Here is a 22,360-nt window from a genome sequence, read left to right as displayed (position 1 = left end):
CTATTTTTCATCATCTTACCCTGTTCGCTAGGGTTTCCAGATATTGAGGCGTGTACTGCTGCACGTAGAGAGCGCCCACGACCTCACCGAACACCTCCTTGGTCAGCTTGAAACAAGAAAGCTTCCAGTCCTTGCTCCCCGTCACGTTCACGATGTCGTGGAGGGTGTCCGTCGCGTACAGCAGCAACAATCCATTGTGAATAATCCTTCGTAACAAGATGTGAGTATTGTTCTATTATTTATTCATCCCTCTCTCTTTGTCTCTGTTTCGATCAATCCTCGATCTAGGATTGATAATAACTTTTTTTATATATTTATTCTATATATTCTCTACATATATATTTGATCGGAGAGTATAATGGCCTCGTGGCTATAATAATAACGAACAGCTGGCACATAACGAATTAACGTTATCGATTCCATCGAGGCTCTATGGTCACGCTACCATAAATACGAATCCATTTAAACGAATTTCGAGAATATTCTTTTATACCCGTGATCATATTACACGCTGCTTAACTTTTAGACTTTTAGATCCTTTTATTTTTTACTGCGTTTTTTTCTTCTATGTATTTTATATATATACTGAGATGTATCAAGATCGTGCTTTCACAAGTCGTTTGATGATAAAATGCTGCTTTTAAATTTTCCTTAGTTATGGAGAAGCATATAAATGAAAGACATCGTTCAAAACAATAATCGGGAATAATTATACTTATCGAATTATATATGATAAACGTTATTCGAGAATTTTAATATCGAGTTCTAATTGCTCGTAACTTTATTCGAAATTTTCAACGAGTTAAATTTCGATCCGAAATTTAAAATAATAATTCTCAAAAGATTGGAAAATACTTTTTTTTCTTTTCTTTTTTAATGTACGACGATAAAAAATTTTTTAAATCGGGGACAACGATAATTTCCGCGTGCACGGAAACATTCGGCGCAGATGCGCCGAAATTTCCTGACGAAGTGTAATGGACGAATTAGGCACCGATTTACGATGCATGCTCGCCTCTGGTATCAAAATTTATGCTCGTGCTGTACATTTATTAACCGCGTGCTACGACATCGTGCGTACGAAATTCTCTCCTCTGGTAAATGTTACGATACCATCCAACTATTGACAAATCTTTAACGCTTTCGTTTCATCAACCACCCTTCGAAAAGATTAAACAATAATTACGCGATTTAAAACGTGATTCGAGATTAGCTTAACTAAACATTTCTTCATATATCAATCGAGACAAATAATAGAAGGAAGATTGGAAAAGTTTAGATCAAAATTCACGAGAAGTTGCGCGAGGTTTGGGAAAAGAACTTGAAGGTATCGAGGACAGAAATTGGCGAGTGTCTCGTTCCCGTTCCGCCGAAATACCTTCGACAGTAATTATCGCTGTAGCTGTATTCGGTCCCCCATTCGCCTAGTGTCTGTCTAAAAGAGATAATAGCGAGGAACGAGCGTGGGCTGCCAAGAGTGGCGTTTTGGAATTCTCGAATGTTTGCCCTCCTATCGGTACGCTCCGCTATTGCCGATATTAGGAGTAAATTGGCAAAGTTCGAAGTCCGCGATTTGTTGTCCGTTTAAATATCAAAATGAGAACATTACGCGAAAATCTCGTTACATATCATATAATTGGTGCGAAAATGGAGGGGAAAATTTTGGCCAGGCATCGTAAAATGTTATCTGTTGCTTTACAACAGAACAATTTCACGTTGGATCTTTGGTGGAAAGATGCGTGTTCACCGACCGAATAACTCGAGTGTTCCAGCGAATACCGCAATCACTTATCCCTTTTATCTCTTTTCTCTCCCTTTTTTCTCGTTAAACAACTCGATCGAGGAAATCGATTTACCAATTGAATTCGATCTCTCGTCGAAATAACGAGATATCTCTCTCTCTCTCGCGCGCACAAATTTACCCTTCTGAAGCTCGTGGAGAGTTTCTATCGAAATTTTTCGACAAACGATTCTCGAGTTACCACTTTACTACTCACTCGCGAGGAAAAGCAAAGCGTCCGTCTCACTTTTCACGCTTCGAAATTGTATTTCCTGCCTCCCTTCTTAAAACTGTCGCGCGTAACTTGGATCGAGTAACGAATGCGAATTCGCTTTTTCGATGCTGACCGCTCGAGAGGAGGTTGCCGCGGCTATATGCATTATGCAAATGCAAATGCCAGTGCCATCAAAGTGAAATTCGGCTCACACGGAGCGTGAAAGTCAACGAAGCGTGGTGAGAACCTCGTTTCGTGCGATCGGTTTACGATTCGTGGTAATCGATGTTCAGAGCATCACTTCCAGTGCGCGGAATTATCGGGAAAAATATCCAATCGTGCTAATAGAAGAGTTTGAAAGGACGAAGAAACGTATTTTAAAATCGATCTCGCTTCTCCTTTCTCTTTTTTAATAATAACAATTTTTTAAACGTTCGATGGATTGAAATTTTCTTTAACAATATATAGTATATATCAGAGTTATCCCTGTTCTAAATTCCATTAATTAATTAATGTCCGTTTGAATTATGAATTTTGGAAATTGTCGAGACTATTATCCTCAAAGAGGCTGCTTTTGTTCCATTCGACAAAAGAGAAATTATGGGGGGATTAATTGGGCCGAACGAAAGGCGAATTAATCGTGTTTCGATTCTCTCTCTTTGTTCCTATAAAGTGGCTCGATTATCGAACGAATACGATACGATATATCAATTTTCGCCCCGGCGATTCTTTCGAAATTTTCAATCTTCGCGCTGCGAAGACGAGTTTCTCTTTTTTCCAAACCTTTTGACAGGGTCGTGCAGTTGTCAGAATCGAAATGCGCGAGCGAAAATTTCAATTCTCTCCGTTCTTTTTCGAATTAATCGTAGAAACGAATCGTTCCATCAAAATCGAAACAAAAATCGAAAAGTTTGAGAAAATTATTTTGAAGAGAGACAAGAGTTGTTCGAGTGCGCATTTTAGGAGGGACAATAATTTTAAATTTAGCGCAGTCTTCTAACCAACTTTTGCTTGCAATCCGTCGAATGATACCGCGTTTCCTAATCGATTCTTCGTGCATTCATATTTCCTTCGTATATTTCTTCTTCGAATATCCAAACAAAAGTAAACGCAATAAAGCCTTCCGATCGACCATTACGTTCCAATTATTAATATCCATAATTCGTTACTCGATTCATTGGCCGAATGGCCGATATTTACTCGAATCCTCGACTTCCGGTCTATCGACCGCTCGTTACCAATAACGCGTGTATGTATATACACAACGTATTTTGAACAACAGCCAGTCAGAATACTTTTGTAGGGAATAACCGTTATTTAGCCAGGGAAAACAGGGGAGAGAACTAACAGTATTCGGCTTGGCGTTTGTAAAATTATCATCAACTGTATTAGCCTGTATGTAATATTTTCCGATAATTGTTGACGAATGTGCGGATGCAGTTACTTCAATCCGTTCGATAAACCCATCCGTCGATAATTCAAACCGATTTAACGCGCCCATTTTTTACGCGCGCGCTTCCCGTTCGTGTAAACTGTTTAACGTTTTACGAAGAATCCATTTTTATTGGATAAAAATGTCCACACTGGTTGGCCCATAAAGGAAGGGAAAAAATTATCGAAGGGATTCGATATTGGGATGTTATCGAAAGTAATTTTAGGTAGAAGCGATCGTAAAAATTGCAGGTGCAGTTACCTTCCATCGTTATTTTTAATATCGCACGGGCGATTCGGTTAATAAATAGCGACTGTCTGCGTTATCGTAAAAAAAAGAAAAATATGCCTCGTTTTTCCTCCCTTCACCTTCGAAAATAATTCTTCAAGCTTCTTCAGTGTTCGTGTTATTTATAATATTTTCGTTGCTTTTCTTGAAATAGAAAATGTAATTTTCTCTAAGGGACTAAAATTTAAACTTCAAACCTTTTATCCGTTTCGTTCGATATTTGGATAGAGAACGAAAGTCTCGAGTCTCAAAGCAACGGTTTCGTTCGTGGATTCGAATAATCAGTTATTCGAGTCAAATTCGAATCTTTAATATCCCCTTTAATATCGAAAAAAGATTTAAAGAATCCTTCAGTGGCGAAGATACGAGCCACTAATCAGAGTCTTGCATATTTTCTCTGCCACTATAAATTCGCTTCCTGATCATTCGAGAAAATCTTTAGAAATTCGCAAAAAACAAAGAATAAAATAAAATCCTTTCAAAGTTTCTCACGAGGTCATATTTTTCCGAAAAATAAAAATAAAAAAATTTTCTCGATCCTCCCTCCAATTCCTTCCTCTTCCGTTCGAACGGAAAGATGGATGGTTGCAGGGAAATTCGTATATCCGCTCACCTCCTGGAAAAGCGATTCAGCAGTTTGCCAAGGCTGCGGAAGTAGCGCGGGGCGGTGACGTAAACGTAGACCAGCTGATCCTCGTAAGGGGCCCGATCCCGATTGCGGCTGCTGTGATTGTAAAGATCGGCAGTGGCAGCGCCTAGAGTGGCGTTCAGCAGCGTCCCCCACCTTATCTAACCCGGGAACAAAACGGGACCAAGTCGCTTTTCCTCTAAAGAAATCGCGATGCAATGATGCATTCGAACTTTTACTCACATAACCGAAACTCTCCTGGAGATAGGACATGTTGAACGGCACGTACACCCTTTGGTCCACGTCCACCCAATTGTACAGATCCTTGTGCTTCGGATATATCTGGGGATCGGAAGATTTGAACATCATTGAATAAATATATTCCTTTTTTTAGATTTGGAAAATGATTATCGGGTGAAAGGAAAAAAGAAAAGTTGTTTATCCTCGCTCACCTTGCTGAGAGACAGGCAGAATTGTAACAGCAGATCGGTCTCCGATGCTCGATCTTTCGGATCCATACTCTTGGGCAGGAAACCCTCGACGATTCTGTGAATCCTTCTCGATCTTAGCTCCTCCATCTTGCTCTGAAAATAATAACCGTCTGAAACCGTTCTATTGCGAATCGAGGAACCGTTTCCCGTGTACTTAATCGGTCGAGCGCGTGTAAACTGTGCTCGGAGGAGGAGGAGGGTGGAGGGATATGAAGATATTCGCTTCGAGAGGATCGTCGAAGGATCAGGATCGATGATGGCAACCGTTGAGAAGCCAAACTCGAAGGCGAACACGAAGACGAAAAAGCCTCGAAGGTATTCAAAAACTTTGGCGGCGGGGAAAATGGAAACTGCATTGTTTCTGAAAATACTGAGAATCCAAGAAGTTCGAAGTTTCGTGATTAGGGATTAAAAACTCCGTTCGTTTCGAAAAAGAAAAAAAAAAAAGGAAAGAAAGAAAATACAGAGGAGAAAGAAAAATTCGATCGAATTGGCGCTCGAATATCCGGGGAAACTTTTACGGGATGGAAAAATTGAATTAAATTAAATCGTTTCTGAAAATAACGGGGGAGTGAAGTTGAATCAATTCGGCCCACCAGGAAGAGAAATCGAACTTTAATAAAAATTAATCGAACGAAACACGATCAAGTTTCCGAGAAGGAGAAACTTTCTTGATTGAAAAATTAAATCGTCGTAAATTGAAAATACAATTCCAATGATTCCTCTTTATTCGAGTCGCTCGAGATATCATCGATAGAAGTTTTTTCAGACGCGACTCCCACTCGGAAGAATGGACGTGGGAATTATTCGAGCGTGAATAATTTCGCAAGAGATCGATGGACGCTTCCGGTGTGTCTCGAGGAAAACGAGAAGGGTGTAAAGAAATGAAAGAAAAAAAGGATCAAAAGCAACGTCGATAAGGCTGTTCGACACCGAGACCGTGCTCGGCTCTATCTTTGCCACGCTTTTCTCTTCATCGGGAACTTTTCCGCTCGAGGAAAGCTTTAGCCCACCCGCGGGAATTCGCCCCTCTGTTGGATCAACTTCTCGAAATGCTTTCGTATATGCAACGTAACGGCACCACTATCGAGCAGATTTTCCTCTCTGCCCCTCCCTCTCTCTCTTCTCTTCCCCCTCCATTTATTCCTCCTGAGAGGAGGAACAAGTTTTCACGCGCCCCCCTGAGAATGTGGAAACACAGAGCACGCCGAAATATCTTCCGCTGAGAGATCGTTTCCTCGCCATTCTTTTGCGATCTCCTACTTTTTACAAGAGTATGACGATTCCTTGGAATATTTGTTCTCCCCTCGTTCGACCATACTTATAAGGTATGATCAAGAATCGTTTATCTCCATCATCCTTTACAATCCGATCGAAACAGGAGGAGAGCTTTCTTCCTCGTCGAACGAACATCTTTCCATCCTCGATGAATCATACGTTTAAACCACGATCGAGGTGTACAGAGATAGATTGAAGAAAAATATTGTAATTTGTAACGTGGTGATGCAGAGAGATTCACGAAATTCCGTCTCGATTTTCAATATCCCAAAGATTCTCCTCTCGTTTCCCTTCCACTCTTTGATCACGCGTCAAAGAGCGCTACTCGGCCATTCGATCCTTCCGCTCATTCCACGCACTCGCGGATCGAGATCGAGTCTCTTTCCGATCATCCCCTGTCTGAAATCGGCTATTATAATTTTCAATAGAATTAAAAGGAAGCACAAACCTTCGAATTCCTTCTTTCCATCAAAGTGTGCCATCAACTACCAATCTCTCTCTTCCCTCCTCTTTTTCCGCGTTTACAATCAGTGCACCAAAAAAAAATAAATAAATAGAAACGCAAACTCAATTCCATGCCGATTTTCACATCGATGCCTAATTGATATGGATCCTCGATGCATCCCCCCCACCATTTCTTCCAATAATAAATGAAGCCATGGAGGGGGTGGCACAATGGTATGGTAACTAAAGCAATATCCGCCTGTTCGCGTTTTATTCGCGGGGAGGGGAATTGGAAAGCGCGATCGAGGATTCTCCTCGTAAGGAGAGCGTCCCGAAATGAGGCGAAGAAAGCTAGCGTCCCGAGGAAAAATTCATCGGGGAGAAAGGGGGGGAGGGGATACGTCTCAGTTACGTGGAGATTGGCAATCGGATATTCCGGATATCCATTGGAAACTCGGCCCACTTTGTTCTCTGCTGATGAAAATTTCGAAAAAGCAATTTTGCCATCTCCACTTTCGTCGAATTTAGAGAGGCTTCGAAATAAGGGAGAGGGTAATGAAAATGAGAGAGAGGAGAGGAAGAAAGAGGAAGGAATTCGGGTGGATGGAAACGAGGATGGATTCGAGGAATTGTAAACAACAAGAAGACAAATCATAATGAGAAGTGCTTTGCAAACTTTTCCAGGATATCGATTCGATTCTTTCTCTCGAAATTTTCACTGAAAAAATGTAAAGCATTCTGCGAAAATATTGTATTTCGTTGAATTCCAAAAAATTGATCCTTGAAATTTCATTCGGTGTTGCTTTGGAAATCGAAAGAAAGAAAATGTATTATCTCCTTAATTTAAAAAATCATGATATCATTTAAAATTTATTGAATGGATCAGAATGTCAATTAAGTTCGATTCTCTTCCCATTCCAACGACGCGGAGGAACGTAAATGTCGTTTAATTCAATAAAAATTAAATCTTTAAAATTTCCCTCTCGATAAAATTAACAAGCATTGTCGAACGAGACTTGGATTCTTTTCGTGGAAATTTTAAAGTTGATCCAGAAGAAAGATGTTCGTTTAAAAAAACACATATAAAGTCTGATTTTACACGATGATATTATCCAACGATTGAAATTCTCATCATTTTAAAGATGTTTACCAATGAAACGTGAGTGATCAGATTGGAATATTAATAAGACGAATCGAATAATTCTAACGTTCCGCTTTATTCTCGCCGGCTTAACTTACTTACTTATCCTTTCAGGAGGAAACGTGGTAAAAATATAACGTAAAACACGGGGCCGCGGCTTACACGGCCCGTGATATAAAACGGCGAAACGGTGAATTTATTAAATCCAAGGCTGTGACAAAGCCGGCTTCGCGTGGCCGCTCATCGTTTTCAGGAATTAAGCGAAATGGGCTCTGTGTGTTCGTTTGCCGTAATTAGGAGAACAAAGAGCTCGGCGAAAATTGCGCCTCGTTTTGGTTTTCATAAACTGGCTTAATGTAATTGCCACGCGGGATGTAAGGATATACGTTTCACTTTGAACAAAGATGTCGTTTCTCCCCTTTTTGCAAATTTTTATCTTTCCTCACGTGCATCTTTCAAACTTTCTCCCACTTCGACAAAGTATTTTTCAGAGAGTATTTTCTTTTTCTTTTTTAGAAGAATAAAAGAAAAATATCTTTTTTTTTTTTAGAGAATCTTTTCGATCCGATACAGCATTTCGTATTCAAACGTATTCCTTAACAAGATCCACCCCGTAGATCGGATCGCGCAATATGGAACAGAGTGAAAGATTATGAAAGATGCAACGCGGCGAATCCTCGAGGCGGGGACAGCGCCTGGGGAGCCCACGCGGGATCATTAATTTAAATTTCAATTCGATTTGCATGTAACGCGCCCCCCCACAAGCGTCGGGGGAAGAAATCGTGGTGGATGGGAGGGAACGGTTCGGCGTCTGAATCCACGACTATTTGAACGGGCCGCCCAGGATGCATTTAGTCGAATTTCCAGGCTTAATTAGAGTTGACGGTGACAAAATGGTGGAACACGGTGCCGGATATGAAAGCGAGCCGAGTGGCTGTGAGGGCTGGGTCGAGAATAAATCGAGGATGAATAGTTTCACGAACGGACCAGACACTAGTTTCCTCTCTGCACAGTGTTGATTCCACGTCTTTGAAGAATTAATTCTCACAAGTTTTGTAAGTTTTGATACAACAATTGGTTTATTTTCGTTCAATCCATAAACTTCATCAATTTTTTTCGTGTATTTGCTCTAAAATCGACTGTTCAAAGGTGAAATAATATCTTGTATAATCGAAATATTCGACGAAGGACGGAAAATTGTTCTGAAAAGGAGACGGTAATGCCATCTTCATAAGTCAATTTCGTTTCGAAACGCTCGAGGGAAAAATATCGCCTGTTCCATGTGTTTAGGTTTTTTCAAAAGTTAATCCGAATTTCTTCTAGAGAACTATCGATCGTATCGCGTTACGCTATTCAATGTATATCTCTTCTTCGAAGAATACAAAAAAAAAAAAAAAAAAGAATGGCCGACGAGAATTTAGAATCGAAAATTCAAACGTGCGAGTTTAACGTGGCGAGTTTTAAATCCGCGCCAATTTCCCCTAAGTTTAAAGTGTCTTTCGCGCAACGTTTGCTTTCCACTCCGCGCTCAAACAGCCGCGAGATGGTTTCATTTGTAAAGCGAGGGGAGGGAGGGAGATTTGCCGGGAAGGCAGAAGCGACAGTCATATTTACCGCGATAAATCGGCGGAAAAACTGCTTATTACTGCAGATTCATCGCGGAACAAAGTTTTTAATCCTCCGCGTATATCTTCAATGTGAAAATGTCGCGATCTCGCTTTACGTTATCTCGATCGAATATCTTGCATCGATGACTCCCTTTCTTTTTTTCCTCTCTCGAACATGGACGAAAAACAAAGAAAAGTTAGGATAAAATTTTCCTGATATAAGTAAAAATAAAATATAGAATATTAACCGAACAAGTTGGAAAATATTCGGACGCGGATAGAGCGAAACCACAGCCATATCCGGTCAGAATTTTCACGCGTTCCCGATAGAATTTTCCCGAGAAGTTATACGCGTTACGCGAGACTTTTAATTACCGTCGTCGTCGATTCGTCGTCCTCGCTCCGTAAACATTGCGGGAAATTTCATTAAAAGCGCGCGGAAGGGAGGGGAGGGATGACTCGAGCGGAACCTCTCGCTTTATTAATCGAAATCGTGGCGCAACACATTCGCGACCTCTGCGTCCAGGGATTTTGCTTCGAGCCGATCGATTTCGACCGAATTGAATCGGCGTGACGAACCGATTCGATGGCAGGGATGGAGAGTCGAGTCTCGAAGGACATCCTATCGAAAATTAACGAATTCGATAGGGGAAGAGAAAGAAAAGGAGGAAGAGAGAGGAATGAAAAGTAAAGCTTGGATCGAATTTTCGTCCTCCTCGAGCTGGCGAAGAATAGAAATCCGCGTGTAAGAAACGAAACGAAAAGAAACGAGAACTCTGGCGAGGAATTGGCATGATCGAGCAAATTTGATTTTTGGTTGAGGGAGAAAAAAAAAGAAACTAGAAGAGCGAGAATATTCGAGAATGTGATCGAATTGTGTCTCAATTGACGGCCATTAATATTCATCGCGCGAATTAATATCGATGCTGCCCGGCCAAAATTCGAAAATTTATCAGGCTTTATTAAATTTAATCGAGCCCGCGTATCCGAATGTTCCGTTGTACCCGATGAAATCTGGCGAGAATCGAGAGGATGGTGACTGGGTACAATGTTAGGAACGAAACGGCGATCGTGCTTCTTTTCGATCCATTAGGCAAATTAATTGGATAATTTATGTACGTTTATCAATTGTTAAGAATTATCGAATTTCGAGCGAGTTCGAGTGAATCCGTTGTTCAGACACGAGCACGTGTGTAATATTTATGGACCAAGCATAGATAATTGGTCCTCGTAAATTATAAAGCTTTTCAAGAGAGAGCCACGAAGAGGATGCGCATAGAAAATTAAAGCCTCTTCGAAATATGCGAGATGAAATTCATTTCTTGGATCTGGAGTTCGGATTTTCTCCTTTTTTCTTTTTCAATCCGTAGAATAAATACAACGATAAATATAGCGAAGTTAAAAAAAAGAATAAGAATGGCTGAGAAATTTGTATTTTATATATTATCGAAACTTCGTATCCTACTTCTCCTTCCGTGTCAATTTCAAATATTCGACAAAAACTGATTTCCCAGTTTAATTTTTCTTCTCATTTTCGATACAAAATATTCACATCGTATATTTATCGCAGCAAAATTTACGAATCACCAGTGATAATAGTGTTCTAAAAAAAGAAATATCCCCATTTTCAACGACCATTCTCCTTTAAACGTTCCATTCTATAATTAAGAAGATCAAACAACGTCAAGATCCTCGCCCGGTATGAACAATCAAGGGATACAGATCGTCCAAATCGTACAGTTATCGCACGGCTCGCGACTGTCCCTTAATTAATCTCTCGAGACTTGCTCTATATCCTTCCCTCCTTTCCCTGCCCTCTTATCCTATATTTCTACAACGGCACGGTTGATTGTGAACTCGAAACGAAGGAAAGAGGGCTCGCACGCGAGCCATTTCGACTATGCGCGGCGAGTTCTCGATATCCATTCGAGAGAGGAGAGGATCCGCGGCGTGGAGGGCGAAGTCGAGAGGGCAGCGGATCGGTGTAATTTGAACGGAAAGCACCGATCCGCCGCGTGTATACACAGATTTCGTGTGGAAGGAGGAGGGGATAAGTAGGGCAGCAACGAATCCGGCCATTTATTCGGTGGAGCGGCCGATCTTTATCCGATCCCTAGTGAAATTTCGTTCGTGAACGAGGTAACAAAGTCGAGGACTTGAACTTATCTTAAGAAGGAGAGAGGCTCAAAGAGAGGAGTGTAAAAATTTAAAAGAGAGGGGGGATAAAAGAGATTGGAAAAAGAAGGGGAGGAATTGGAAAGAACGACGTGTAATCATTTATTAAACGTCACGGTTGAATAGACTCGAGACGACGATTCTCCATTCAATCCGATGATGGCTGAATTAATGTTCGTCGCGGCTCCGCGTTAAAGATCGTGAAAAATGGATTTATTTTTCTTCTTCTTCTTCTTCTTTCCTCTTTTTTTTAGATAGATTTTTTCGATCGATCTCGAATATCGATCGATTTCTAGCGAGAGAAGCAGAGTCTTTGGGATGATAATTAATTAGTGAATCGTTCGTTTAACGCCAAGTGTAGTAAACAATAATTTCTCAACCCGCAAACTCTTCAATTAAATCGATACGACTTTTAATTATCCATCCATGTAAGTTTTAACGACTTTAATCCGTTTGAAATCCAATCAGAAAGTTAGTATTCGATGTATACCTTCATCGTGTAAAATTGATGAAACTTTTTTCCTCCCCTCATAAAATTCGTCTCCGGAGAACAACACGACAAAAGTATAATATTAATATTACGATATAATTACGAATATTATATTAAGACGCGTCATAGATTCGCGGAGAGGATTGTTGAATTTGTTAATTTCGAGGGAACGAAACGTCCCTCGGTTAATTAAGCCCCCCTTGTTTCCGCGTTACAATTGGCCGAGTTTTGGTTTCGCCGTTTTCTTTCGAGTATATTTTTTTCAAAACAACACAACCGCTCTTGCGCCATGAAAGAGAAACATTCTTTCGGGGTCTCGGCGGAGGAGTTTCTGGCTGGGAGTCGTGCTTCATTTACGCCGCCGTTGAATTCGCAATTTCGTTTCGGCCTCGGCCTTTGTTTAATTTGCCGGCCTAGGAGAAAAAAATTTTTATCCCGAGTCTGGCCAAAAAAAAAAAAAGAAATAGAGAGAGAGAAAGAGAAAGAAAAAGAAGGGTTAAATTTTGTTTACCCCTTGATGCATTTTTTTGCATAGAGAGGGGAGAACGCGAAAAACCCGAACAGCTCGACTCGTAACGTCGTGGAACGAATCAATTACGAAGATTAAATTCGCCCGGAAGCGGGCGAAAATCCGCTTCAATCCGGACGGTTTTATCCGCCAAGAAAGATTATTCTGGCGGATATATCGTCAAATTTAGGAGGAAATTCCCCTCCCCTCGTAATTCACCGTTCTCATAATCATTACGCCCAATGCATCCCCGAGTTCAGTTCAGTTCAGGCCGCCACCCTTTGCTTAAAACTTCCATCGAGAAATTAATTATCCTGAAGAGAACCGGTGTTGTTCCTCCATCGACCAGAGAATTACGACCATCCTCCAAAGTTGAACGACCTCCCCCTTCTTCTTCATAATTTGTCGATCGTGTAATCGATCGTGTAAGGCAACGAGATAAATCCAAGAAATTATTTCTCTCTCCAAGAATTTTTCGATCGAAACCGAAAACGAAATCGATGCGGGTGGACCAAGATTTCGTAACCGAGATTTTGCAAGAAAACGAATCTCCCTTCCTCAGAGCACGTCATCGATCTTTTTCTCCATCCCCTATTTCTCTTTTCCTGTTCTCCACTCCTGCGAGATCCTGTTTCTCGCCGCTCTTCATTCATCGATTCATATTGCGAAATCAAGCGGAATACCTCCCGCCCCCTCTCTGAATCTCGCAATCTCGCGTGTAATCGTTTCGAATTTCTTCCATTCTCAACGGGCTAAATTGATGGAAATGCATTGCTAATACGTTCGGAGAAATCTCTCATCGTGGATTGTCGCGGAGAAAGGTATCTCGAGAGACGCCGCTCCATTTCTCGATCTTTTTGGCAGACTCGAGTATTCCAGACATTCTGATTATTATTCGAATATCCCAATATCACGAAATCCTGGATGCGAAGATTTTATCTCGATCCACGTAACAATGTACGTAACAACGTACGTCCAGTTTCTCTTATCATGGATAAGACAAAACGGAAATAAAATTTAAAATTAACTTTCATAGAATGAGATGTGAAGTGTTAACTCGAAATGGAAGATAAAAAATATCTATCTAATGTTGGGAAAACAGAGGTGAAGAAATTGATTAATTCACTGCAAGTAAAAAAAGTATGGATGCAATCATCGTTTCTTTGGAAAAATAAATTTTCGTGGAATGGCACGATTGTAAAAGAATATCCGTTCAAGATTTAATTTTATTATTCGTGAACGCAACGCAACGATCGAAGCGTCAAAATTTGGGGCATCATCTCGCCCCCGCAACAATTCCCTTCGTTATATAATGGCGCCGTTATTTGGCATTATGCCTCGGCCTAGTCTCCGCTGGCCTAACAGGCGTAACATCCCTGCCGGATACGATCTTAGCAAATCACTTGCAATATTACCGTTTCCACCGCGAGAATTAATTCCAGTGTAAGCGTTCCACCGAGAGAACGAGACAGTTATGACTCGCAACTCGTAAACTGAAACCCGTAACTTGTGCCAACTTCTTCATTTGCCCGTACGCTCGTTGATAACGTCGAATTCGCTCGGAACTGTATTAAGGGCAGCCATCTTTATTGTGATTGGCCGTCCAAATTGACCGAGGGAAAATTCAAACGAGTTTTGGACATTTCCTTGCAACTTGGAATCCACGAATTTATTATTATATTTAAAGGAGAAGAGGAAGGGACAGGACAACGATTGGAGTGATGGAGAAAATTTACAATAATCGAAGTTACGAATAAAGTTATTGCTTGTAATAATTTGTTCGAAACAACAATAATAATTGCAAATAATCTGTGATTATAATAAGTACGAATAATACCAAGATAACTTTTTCAACGTTTCGTTTGTAATATCGAACGAAGAATTGTTCTCTCGTGTTTGATAAAATTATCCGGAAAATTGTTGATCGAATTGGAAGCGAGAATTTGTTCATATTTGAAGAAAATTTAAAGAATGGAGAATCAAAATCCTTTAGCAATAATGGATTTAAGTTACATTTTCAATAACACGTGCTCGATTGTCCTTCATCGGCCTGTTATCGATCACGAGAACGAATCGTGCCCCATTCTCTCCTAAGTGTATTTATATATATCTCTGTGTGTATTCCTCTACGTATTTATTTCGTTACGTCATTCTGCTCGATGCTAAGGCTTCGTGAATTATTTCGCAGAGCCGAGACAATTAAACAAATGTATCGATCCTTTCGTCCCGATTGTCCAAACATCTTTTCTCAAATTGACTCCTCGCATTCATTTTCCCTTAGAAAAAAATTCAAATAAGAAGAGAAGGAATTAATTACTCGAGTTCGCGGTAGAAACGGATCTTCGGGGAATCGCGAGCCAGGGGCCAAGAGTTCTTCCTGGGAGCTGTGCCTCGAGTTGCCTCGAGTAGTTGCACGACGAGGAGTCCACATTTCATCTTAATTCACTTCCTTGTTTCCATCCCTCGGGGGGGGGAGAGGAGAGGAAGGGCGCGAATCGGAGAAGATGGGAGCATAACTCGTCCATAGAGATAAATTTCAATTTAACTGGAGTTGGAGAAAAATTCGCCTCTCCTCTCGTCCGATTCCAAGGATCGAGCGAGTTGAGACCGGATCCGGGATAAAAGGTTAGGTTAATCAAGACGGATGGTTTATTTCAATTGTTGCCCTCGATTGCGCGCTCGAGTATTTGATTCGAGATCGGTTGATTTCGGTCAGTTAACCGTGTCGCGGGGAGGAAGGAAGAATTGCGACCACTTAGAAAACCATATTCGAGAAACGAGACTGGCGTAATGTCCCGGAGACGTCGATAACGAGCGCAGAAATAAAAATCGTAAGTTTCCACTATGTAAGCTTTATAGTTCCATATATATATATATATAGGGTATATATATGCGCTCCCATTTCCTTTTGACTTTTCGAACGGTTATATATCTAATAGTATACACAAGATTAAACTTAATGGTATCGATAAAAGCTATTCATATCGTTTCACGAATCGATTTACGTTTGTATGAATAAACTGCAAAAAGAGGATTTTTATCTTCCATTAATGTCAAAGCTTGCGATTTTTGAAGAGAGATATTCTACAATTTCTTAAATTTTTACTTTTATTTTATAATTCGAAATATCGAGCTTCTCGAGATCTTCAAAGGAGAGTTACGATCACAATTTGCTTTTTATTTCTTTTTGTCTCCCTCTCCACGATTTTTTCCTTTTTTCCTCTCTAATATATTTTGAGATTAAGATCTTCAAAGAATCAGATTTTGTCTCCTAATTTTCCTTTTTCCCTTTTACTTATTTTATTTTTCAAAATTTTCAAAGCAACTGTGATCACAATTTATTTTTTCTCTTTCGCGTACCTTCAAAGAATCTCTCAGAATTTGCTTCTTAACACTCCTAATTACAATTCCTTTCGATACAATAAATTTACTTCTCCATTTCACTATATTCGAAAGATCAACGAAATCGTCCCCTTTCATCTCGCCATCCTCTGACGAGAAAAAAAGAAAAAAATATCTATGCAGGCAACAAGATCGTCGTAATGGATCTACAACGGATGTTAGCAGGACGTTTTGCTCGAAACGTGATTCCCACGAGACGATCGGGCGTACAAATTCGCGCGAGATTTATCGCGTCGTGGTGGAAAAAAGTGTACCGTAATAAAACACGCGACGCGGCACCTTTCACGAGAGGACAGAATGGCCGCGTTGAGATACGTCTCTTCCTTCCCTTCCTCTTCCCTCCCCGAGTAAAGTCTTTAATTCGGGACGAATCGCGGAAATATCGTCCACGATTGCGTCGTATCTTTGAAAATTTATTCCTCCTCTCGAAATTGGTACAAGTCGGTCGTGAATTACGCACGATTGTGCAAGCAATGAAAGGCATTCTTGATTCTCGCGTCTCTTGATTCTCACGTCGATGGCCAAAGTTTTCGATAGAAATTTTGAGAATCATTGGAAATAATTTTACGATAATACAGCGAAAGGATATTTGATATATAGACATAATACGAGAAGCAGTTTAAACTTGTCATATTTAGCCTCCCGCTTGGATTAACCGAAGTAGAACAAATCGTTTCCATTTTTCTTCCACTTCTTTTCCCGTTTCTAGGTTCCGTTCTGCCGCCCCCAATTCTGTTCCACTGAAACGATCCCCACTTCAATCGAGATTGATAACGAAACTTTTCAAACGCACGATCTAACGATTTTAACAACGCAACGTTCTCCCTTTCTCTCTTTCATAGAAACTAACCAATCGAAACGAAATTTGTTTGGCAGAATTCTTCAGGTTAGGGATGTTTTTGATACACAAACTTTTCACGCGCAACGTTCAACGATTTTTAATAGTATATTTATCTTTCTGTTTATTCAAACAAACGGTTTGGAAACTCCGCTCTCCATCCTTGCTCTCTATCGAATCGAATTTGTATCGAATAAATACACGCATCTTTGAATTGTTTCGGGCAACAATTTTGAACAACGCGATGTTATTCGAACAATTAAAGTCAAATTTGTTCGAAAAAACACTTTACCAAATTTATCGAACAAAATTATAGATAGAAATATCTTCAATTCGCGAAGCAAAATAAAAAAGAAGAAAATAAAATTCACTGATTGCGTTGTTTCGAATTGTTTCAAAATTCCACCCAAAAAACGATTGATTAAAGTTGCAAGGAATTTCTTGTTCTCGCACAAAGCTCGTGTGCAGAAGAGATAGAGACTATTTTTAGATGTTGAAAACCGGGAAAGCCTCGTTTTCATACTCTTTGCTTTCCCCTCGCTCGTCACGCACTATTCACACCTTAAGAGATTCCATCGTCCGTTTATGTACACACGGCCTGATCGTGCATGCACGCACGGTTTTCTTACGTCTCTCTCTCACAAATCCGCGATATTTGAACCGCGAATTATTTATAAACTTCCTCCCTTCTCGCGTTCATTCAACCTTCCCTCCTTCCTTCTAACAGATGTTAAAATCGTAAGGAAAAACGACTCGAAAAAGAATGGGGAGTAGGTCGGTGAATGGTGGTGAATTTATCTTGATCACAATCCTCCTCCTTCTGTTTCACTGACGTATACATTTGTGAGGCTTTCTTTTTTTTTAACGGAACTTTGTTTATCCGTGAAGATTATTTTACAGGGAAATTCGAAAAATAGATACACAATTGGTTACTCGAATAGAATTTTTCTTTTTTTAGAAAATCTCTTTTAAAGGGAAATCCATTTTCGAAGTTTTCTTTCTTTTTGTTTGGAATACAATTTTGTCCTAGGAACAAGAGTAATAGTCGGCAGAGCGTGGTTTAAATTAATTGGAACGATACTTTCAAGAATTTAACACGCATATTTCTCCACGGTTTTTTAACAATTTTACTTAACTTTCGAATTCTTTTCGAAATAAAAACGAAGTTGCAGTAAGTGTATCGATAACGTTATAAATTATTCCCAAAGCAACTGGAATGGAACAAGTATAAATGAGTTTTCGGGAATGTTACTTCTCCGTTTTCTCGATCTCGCTATTTTTTATCGAGATAACGAGGCAGATATCCGGCCACGATGGCTTTATTTCGACGGGTACGGCCAACCTAATTAGCTCGCCGACGTTCCATCGATCACGTCGGCCCGCATACCGCGAATACTTATCGATTAAATCGCCACTATCACGGTTAATATCGGGATTGAGATTTCGACAGAATCGACAAGTGGGTCAAGTGTACCCGACGTCTCGGCTTTCGGGGCCGGATTTCTTCGGGACGCATTTACCAAAAAATGAGAAATATCCGCGCGATTCGATCTCTCGCGAATTCCCGACATCTTATCCTCTCTCTATCTCTCCCTTTCCTGCTCGTCTCTCGAATTATCGAAAGAGTCGAAAGTACGCTTGCAAAAATATTTGTTCGATTCTTTCTAATAATTTTTATTTTTTCCTTAATCAATTTCCTCCACGTGAAAGATAAAAATCAGATTCGCTTGCAAAAATATTTGTTCGATTCTTTCTAATAATTTATATTTTTTCCTTGATCAATTCCCACGTGAAAGATAAAAGTCAGATTCATTGAATAAATTCTTTTATTTTTAAGATGAATATCTTGTTCGTCTCTCGAGGCATGGAAAATACACTTGCAAAAATATTTATGCGATTCTTTTTAATGATTTATATTTTTTCCTTGATCAATTTCCTTCACGTGAAAGATAAAAGTCAGATTCATTGAACAAATTCTTTTATTTTCAAGATGAGTATCTTGTTCATTTCTCGAGGCATGGAAAGTATACTTGCAAAAATATTTGTTCAATTCTTTCTTTATATAATTTCTATTTTTTCTTTAATCAATTTCTTCCACGTGAAAGATAAAAGTCTTTCTATTAATTTATACTTGTATATAATTTCTACTTTTTCCTTAATCAATTTCCACGTGCAAGTACATTTGCAAAAATATTTATTAAATTCTTTTCTATTAATTTATATTTGTACAATTTTTTTCCTTAATTAATTTCCACGTGCAAGATAAAAGTCAGATTCATTGAATAAATTCTTTTATCTTGTTCAACTCTCGAAGCTTTGAAAATACACTTGCAAAAATATTCATTCAATTCCTAATAATTTCTACTTTTTCCTTAATCAATTTCCACGCGAAAGATAAGAATCTTTCTATTAATTTATATAATTTCTATTTTTTCCTTAATTGTACAAGATTAAAAAATCAAATTCACCTTCAACGCGATATATATCTGATATATAAAGTCATCGATCCACTTTTGAAATATTTTTCTCGTTCATCGTTAATCATAGATGAACGGAAGAGGAACCCGGAAGGTTCTCGCCGTGAATCAAAACAAACGTTTAATCCTTAAACTTGGGTTCCCACCAGTGGAGGAACTCGAACAATACGTCTTTCGAATGCAAACATAATTTGTACTCGTCCGTTATATCGACGTGGAGGGAGGGGAGCGGCCGGGTCGATCAGTCATCGCGGCTGGATCCCCAATCCTCTCCCTCTCTCTTTCCCTCCCTCGTGCTGGAACCGAGTTTCGAAACGTATTAATTGATATTCGAGAGGGGGAGGGGGGTCCCAAGTGCTTGGCCCCCGTGATTCTCCAAGACGAGAGCTCCGAATCCGGCGAAATTAATAATAATTTCGATCGTATCGGCGCCGCTTTCGATCGATCGCGTTCCAATTTCGCTCGTTTCGAGGAGAGGGCGCAATTATCCGCCTCCCATCGCCTTCGTTCTGACGAAAGTCGTGACGACAATGACGGGCGGATCGCCTCGACACGCGTGTTACTCGTGTTACACGTTTCGACGTTTCTCTCTTGAGAGAGAATTTGTATTGGGAAACCAAGAGCTCTGTTATCAATATTATTAATATTGAGTACAAAAAAAATATATATCTTTATATAATAAGAGATATAATAAGAGTTATTCTCACTCGTTATTGGATCATATCGATGACGATATCGATAGTTGAACAATTTAATGGAGAGGTGGACGTTTCGTCGATTTTAGGTGGGAAAAGAAGAGAGAAATTTATCGGTGACGAGGATTTACGATTTACGTGGTGACGAAACGCAAGAATCGAGTAATTCAAAGGAATCGGGATCGTTCGATCGAATTGATAATACGTGATGCATTACGCCGCACAATTTACGAGAGAAGGATGAGGAGGGGAGGAGAAGGAAAACGAACGTAGGAGTAAAATATCGTCCGAAGCTTTGGAAAAATTTCCCCTTCCTCCGTTAAGAAATCCTCGATAATTTTCTCGTTCGAAATCTTTGCCATCGGGGAAGAAATTTAATCGAATAATCGAAAGGAATGGCGCGGGTGAAAAACGTGAAATTCATTTTATCTCGCTTACGATGAGTATCATATATTAAAAAAATTATACCCGTGGAAATACCCGAGTCTGATAATTATCTGTAATATTCGCTACATTAAACGTTTTTTATCAATTAATTTATCCTCGTTCGCAAAGGCGCGAAACAACGCATTTCCATTTATACGCGCCATATATACCGGATCAATACTTACGGATAATAGAAGGCTTATCAAATTCGGTTAATCATTATCGTACACGGCGTTCCATCGCGATAACGGAAAAAAATATCAGCAATTGTGCGTAACGCGTATTCGATCTCTTCTTTTCCCCTACTCGACGACATTACAAAGATTAATAATAATAATCGCTCGCCGTTTTGATTCTCGCCGTTTGTAAAGGATAGAGCGCGTTATTGGACAACATATCGTACAGGCTCGTGTATCAAAAGGAATTTGCCGGTTGTCAGGATGCAATTACTCACGTACCTTGATCATGGTATAAGCTCGGCTTTCCTCGTGCACCGCCCTCTTTTGCCGCTTCTCCATCATCGAGTACGCCTTGGCCCATCGTAATCCTTCTTCCTAAAGACACGACACACCACGTTCAATCGTTCGATTCGACAATCCAATTCGTTCTGTGCTCGCTACAAAAACTATCCCCCCAAAACGGAATCCGCGCCTCGCGTATTATTAAAGTATATATCGCATGCTTTCATCCCTTCCGTCCAAATATTTACCCGACCTTCGATTCCGTGCTAGGCGTACATTTGAACGGAATCGAATACACCGCGAACGTTGTACTCGCAAACCTGTGTGTGTGTGTGTGTGTGTGTGTGTGTGTGTGTGTGTGTGTGTGTACAGAGTGGAAACAGAATCGCGGGAAACGCGATTATCCCAACAGTTGGCGGCCGAGCCTCTTCCTCTTCGTCAACCGCGATAAATGATTTATCGAGTATTAATCGACTTCCGTTCTACTCCATCCAAGGGATTAATTAAATCGGATTATTTAAAATAGTCGAACGTATTTTTCTAATTATATATTTACACGGCGAAATCTATCATTTCGACCCGGGTTATTAGTTCAAATCGATCAGAAGCCGTGTTTTTATCGAGTTGTTTCCAAGCAACTTAATTCTCTGTGATTTCGACGATTACGTTCTATCTAATAAATGGATCGTTTATTAATATTCGGATCGATCTCCAAGTAGCGCCATGTAAAAAGCGATCCTCTATCAGATATTCGATTTTCGATCTCCGTTTTCGACTCGACGATGAAAAATACGGATTTCGCATTGCGGGGCCACGCATCGTTCGCCTTCGTTTCCAACGACGGTTAATTAGCCGAGCTAATTTCGCCCCTTTATCGCGCACTTCCAGTTTTTAACCTTAGAGAGATGCTTTTTTTTTCTCTCTCTGCTACTTTAAATTGCGCAAACATCCGACAATGGAGCTCTTTTCGTAGGTTACCGATTCGTTTTCCCCTCGTTCTCCACGTTTAATAAAAAATATCTAAATAAAGATGAACGATATTGTTATTTTCATTCGAAATGGAGAACGAATGATACGATACTCTCTTACCTCTCTGGTTAAGTTAATTTATTATTACGAACGCGCAAAGAACGTTTTTGTCGGACGAACGACGAGAGAATTGATAGGTATTACGTGCTAATCGCAGTATCGATTATTCGATTTCGTTAATGATTCGTAACGCGGACGAGATACGTTAGTTTCGAGGGGAATGAGGTTCCCATTAATCACCTCGTTAGATCGATGACAGTATTGCGAAATTGTTACAGATATTTCGCATTTTCGTTTGCGGGATTAATAAAAACGAGAGGAAGCAAGATAGAAAAAAAAAAGGATAAATTTTTGATCGCATAATCATCGTTCCAAGGATCGTGTTTATTACGTGATTTTTTTTTTTTAGTTGTCGCAACGAAGATAAACATTTTCAAGATCGTTGATTTCGCTTGATCGCATTTGTGCACGACAATCTGAAAAAAAAGAGAAGAAAAAATTGTTTGGAACAAAGCCGTTAATGCGCCGCGACGAGGCCGATCACGTATCATCCTCC

General features: G+C 39.9%; 1 protein-coding gene across 3 annotated transcripts in view; it reads right to left on the bottom strand.

Annotated features, from left to right (window-relative positions):
• Positions 1 to 22,360, bottom strand: part of LOC724433 (kell blood group glycoprotein homolog) — a 66,540-nt gene that overhangs the window by 3,290 nt on the left and 40,890 nt on the right. For 2 of the 3 annotated variants that reach the window (XM_026441061.1, XM_001120289.5), the window contains exons 7-11: positions 20,773 to 20,868; positions 4,795 to 4,926; positions 4,586 to 4,684; positions 4,328 to 4,503; positions 20 to 206 (exon numbers count right to left, since the gene is read on the bottom strand). In XM_026441061.1, coding sequence (XP_026296846.1) covers positions 20 to 206; positions 4,328 to 4,503; positions 4,586 to 4,684; positions 4,795 to 4,926; positions 20,773 to 20,868 — 690 coding nt within the window. The remainder of the gene's footprint in view (positions 1 to 19; positions 207 to 4,327; positions 4,504 to 4,585; positions 4,685 to 4,794; positions 4,927 to 20,772; positions 20,869 to 22,360) is intronic. The other variant, XM_006564795.3, reaches the window with a different exon arrangement.

This window comes from Apis mellifera, linkage group LG5, assembly GCF_003254395.2.
Source record: "Apis mellifera strain DH4 linkage group LG5, Amel_HAv3.1, whole genome shotgun sequence".
Lineage (NCBI taxonomy): Eukaryota > Metazoa > Arthropoda > Insecta > Hymenoptera > Apidae > Apis > Apis mellifera.
Note: the sequence above shows the minus strand (reverse complement) of the source record. Positions and strands in the feature narration are given on the sequence as shown.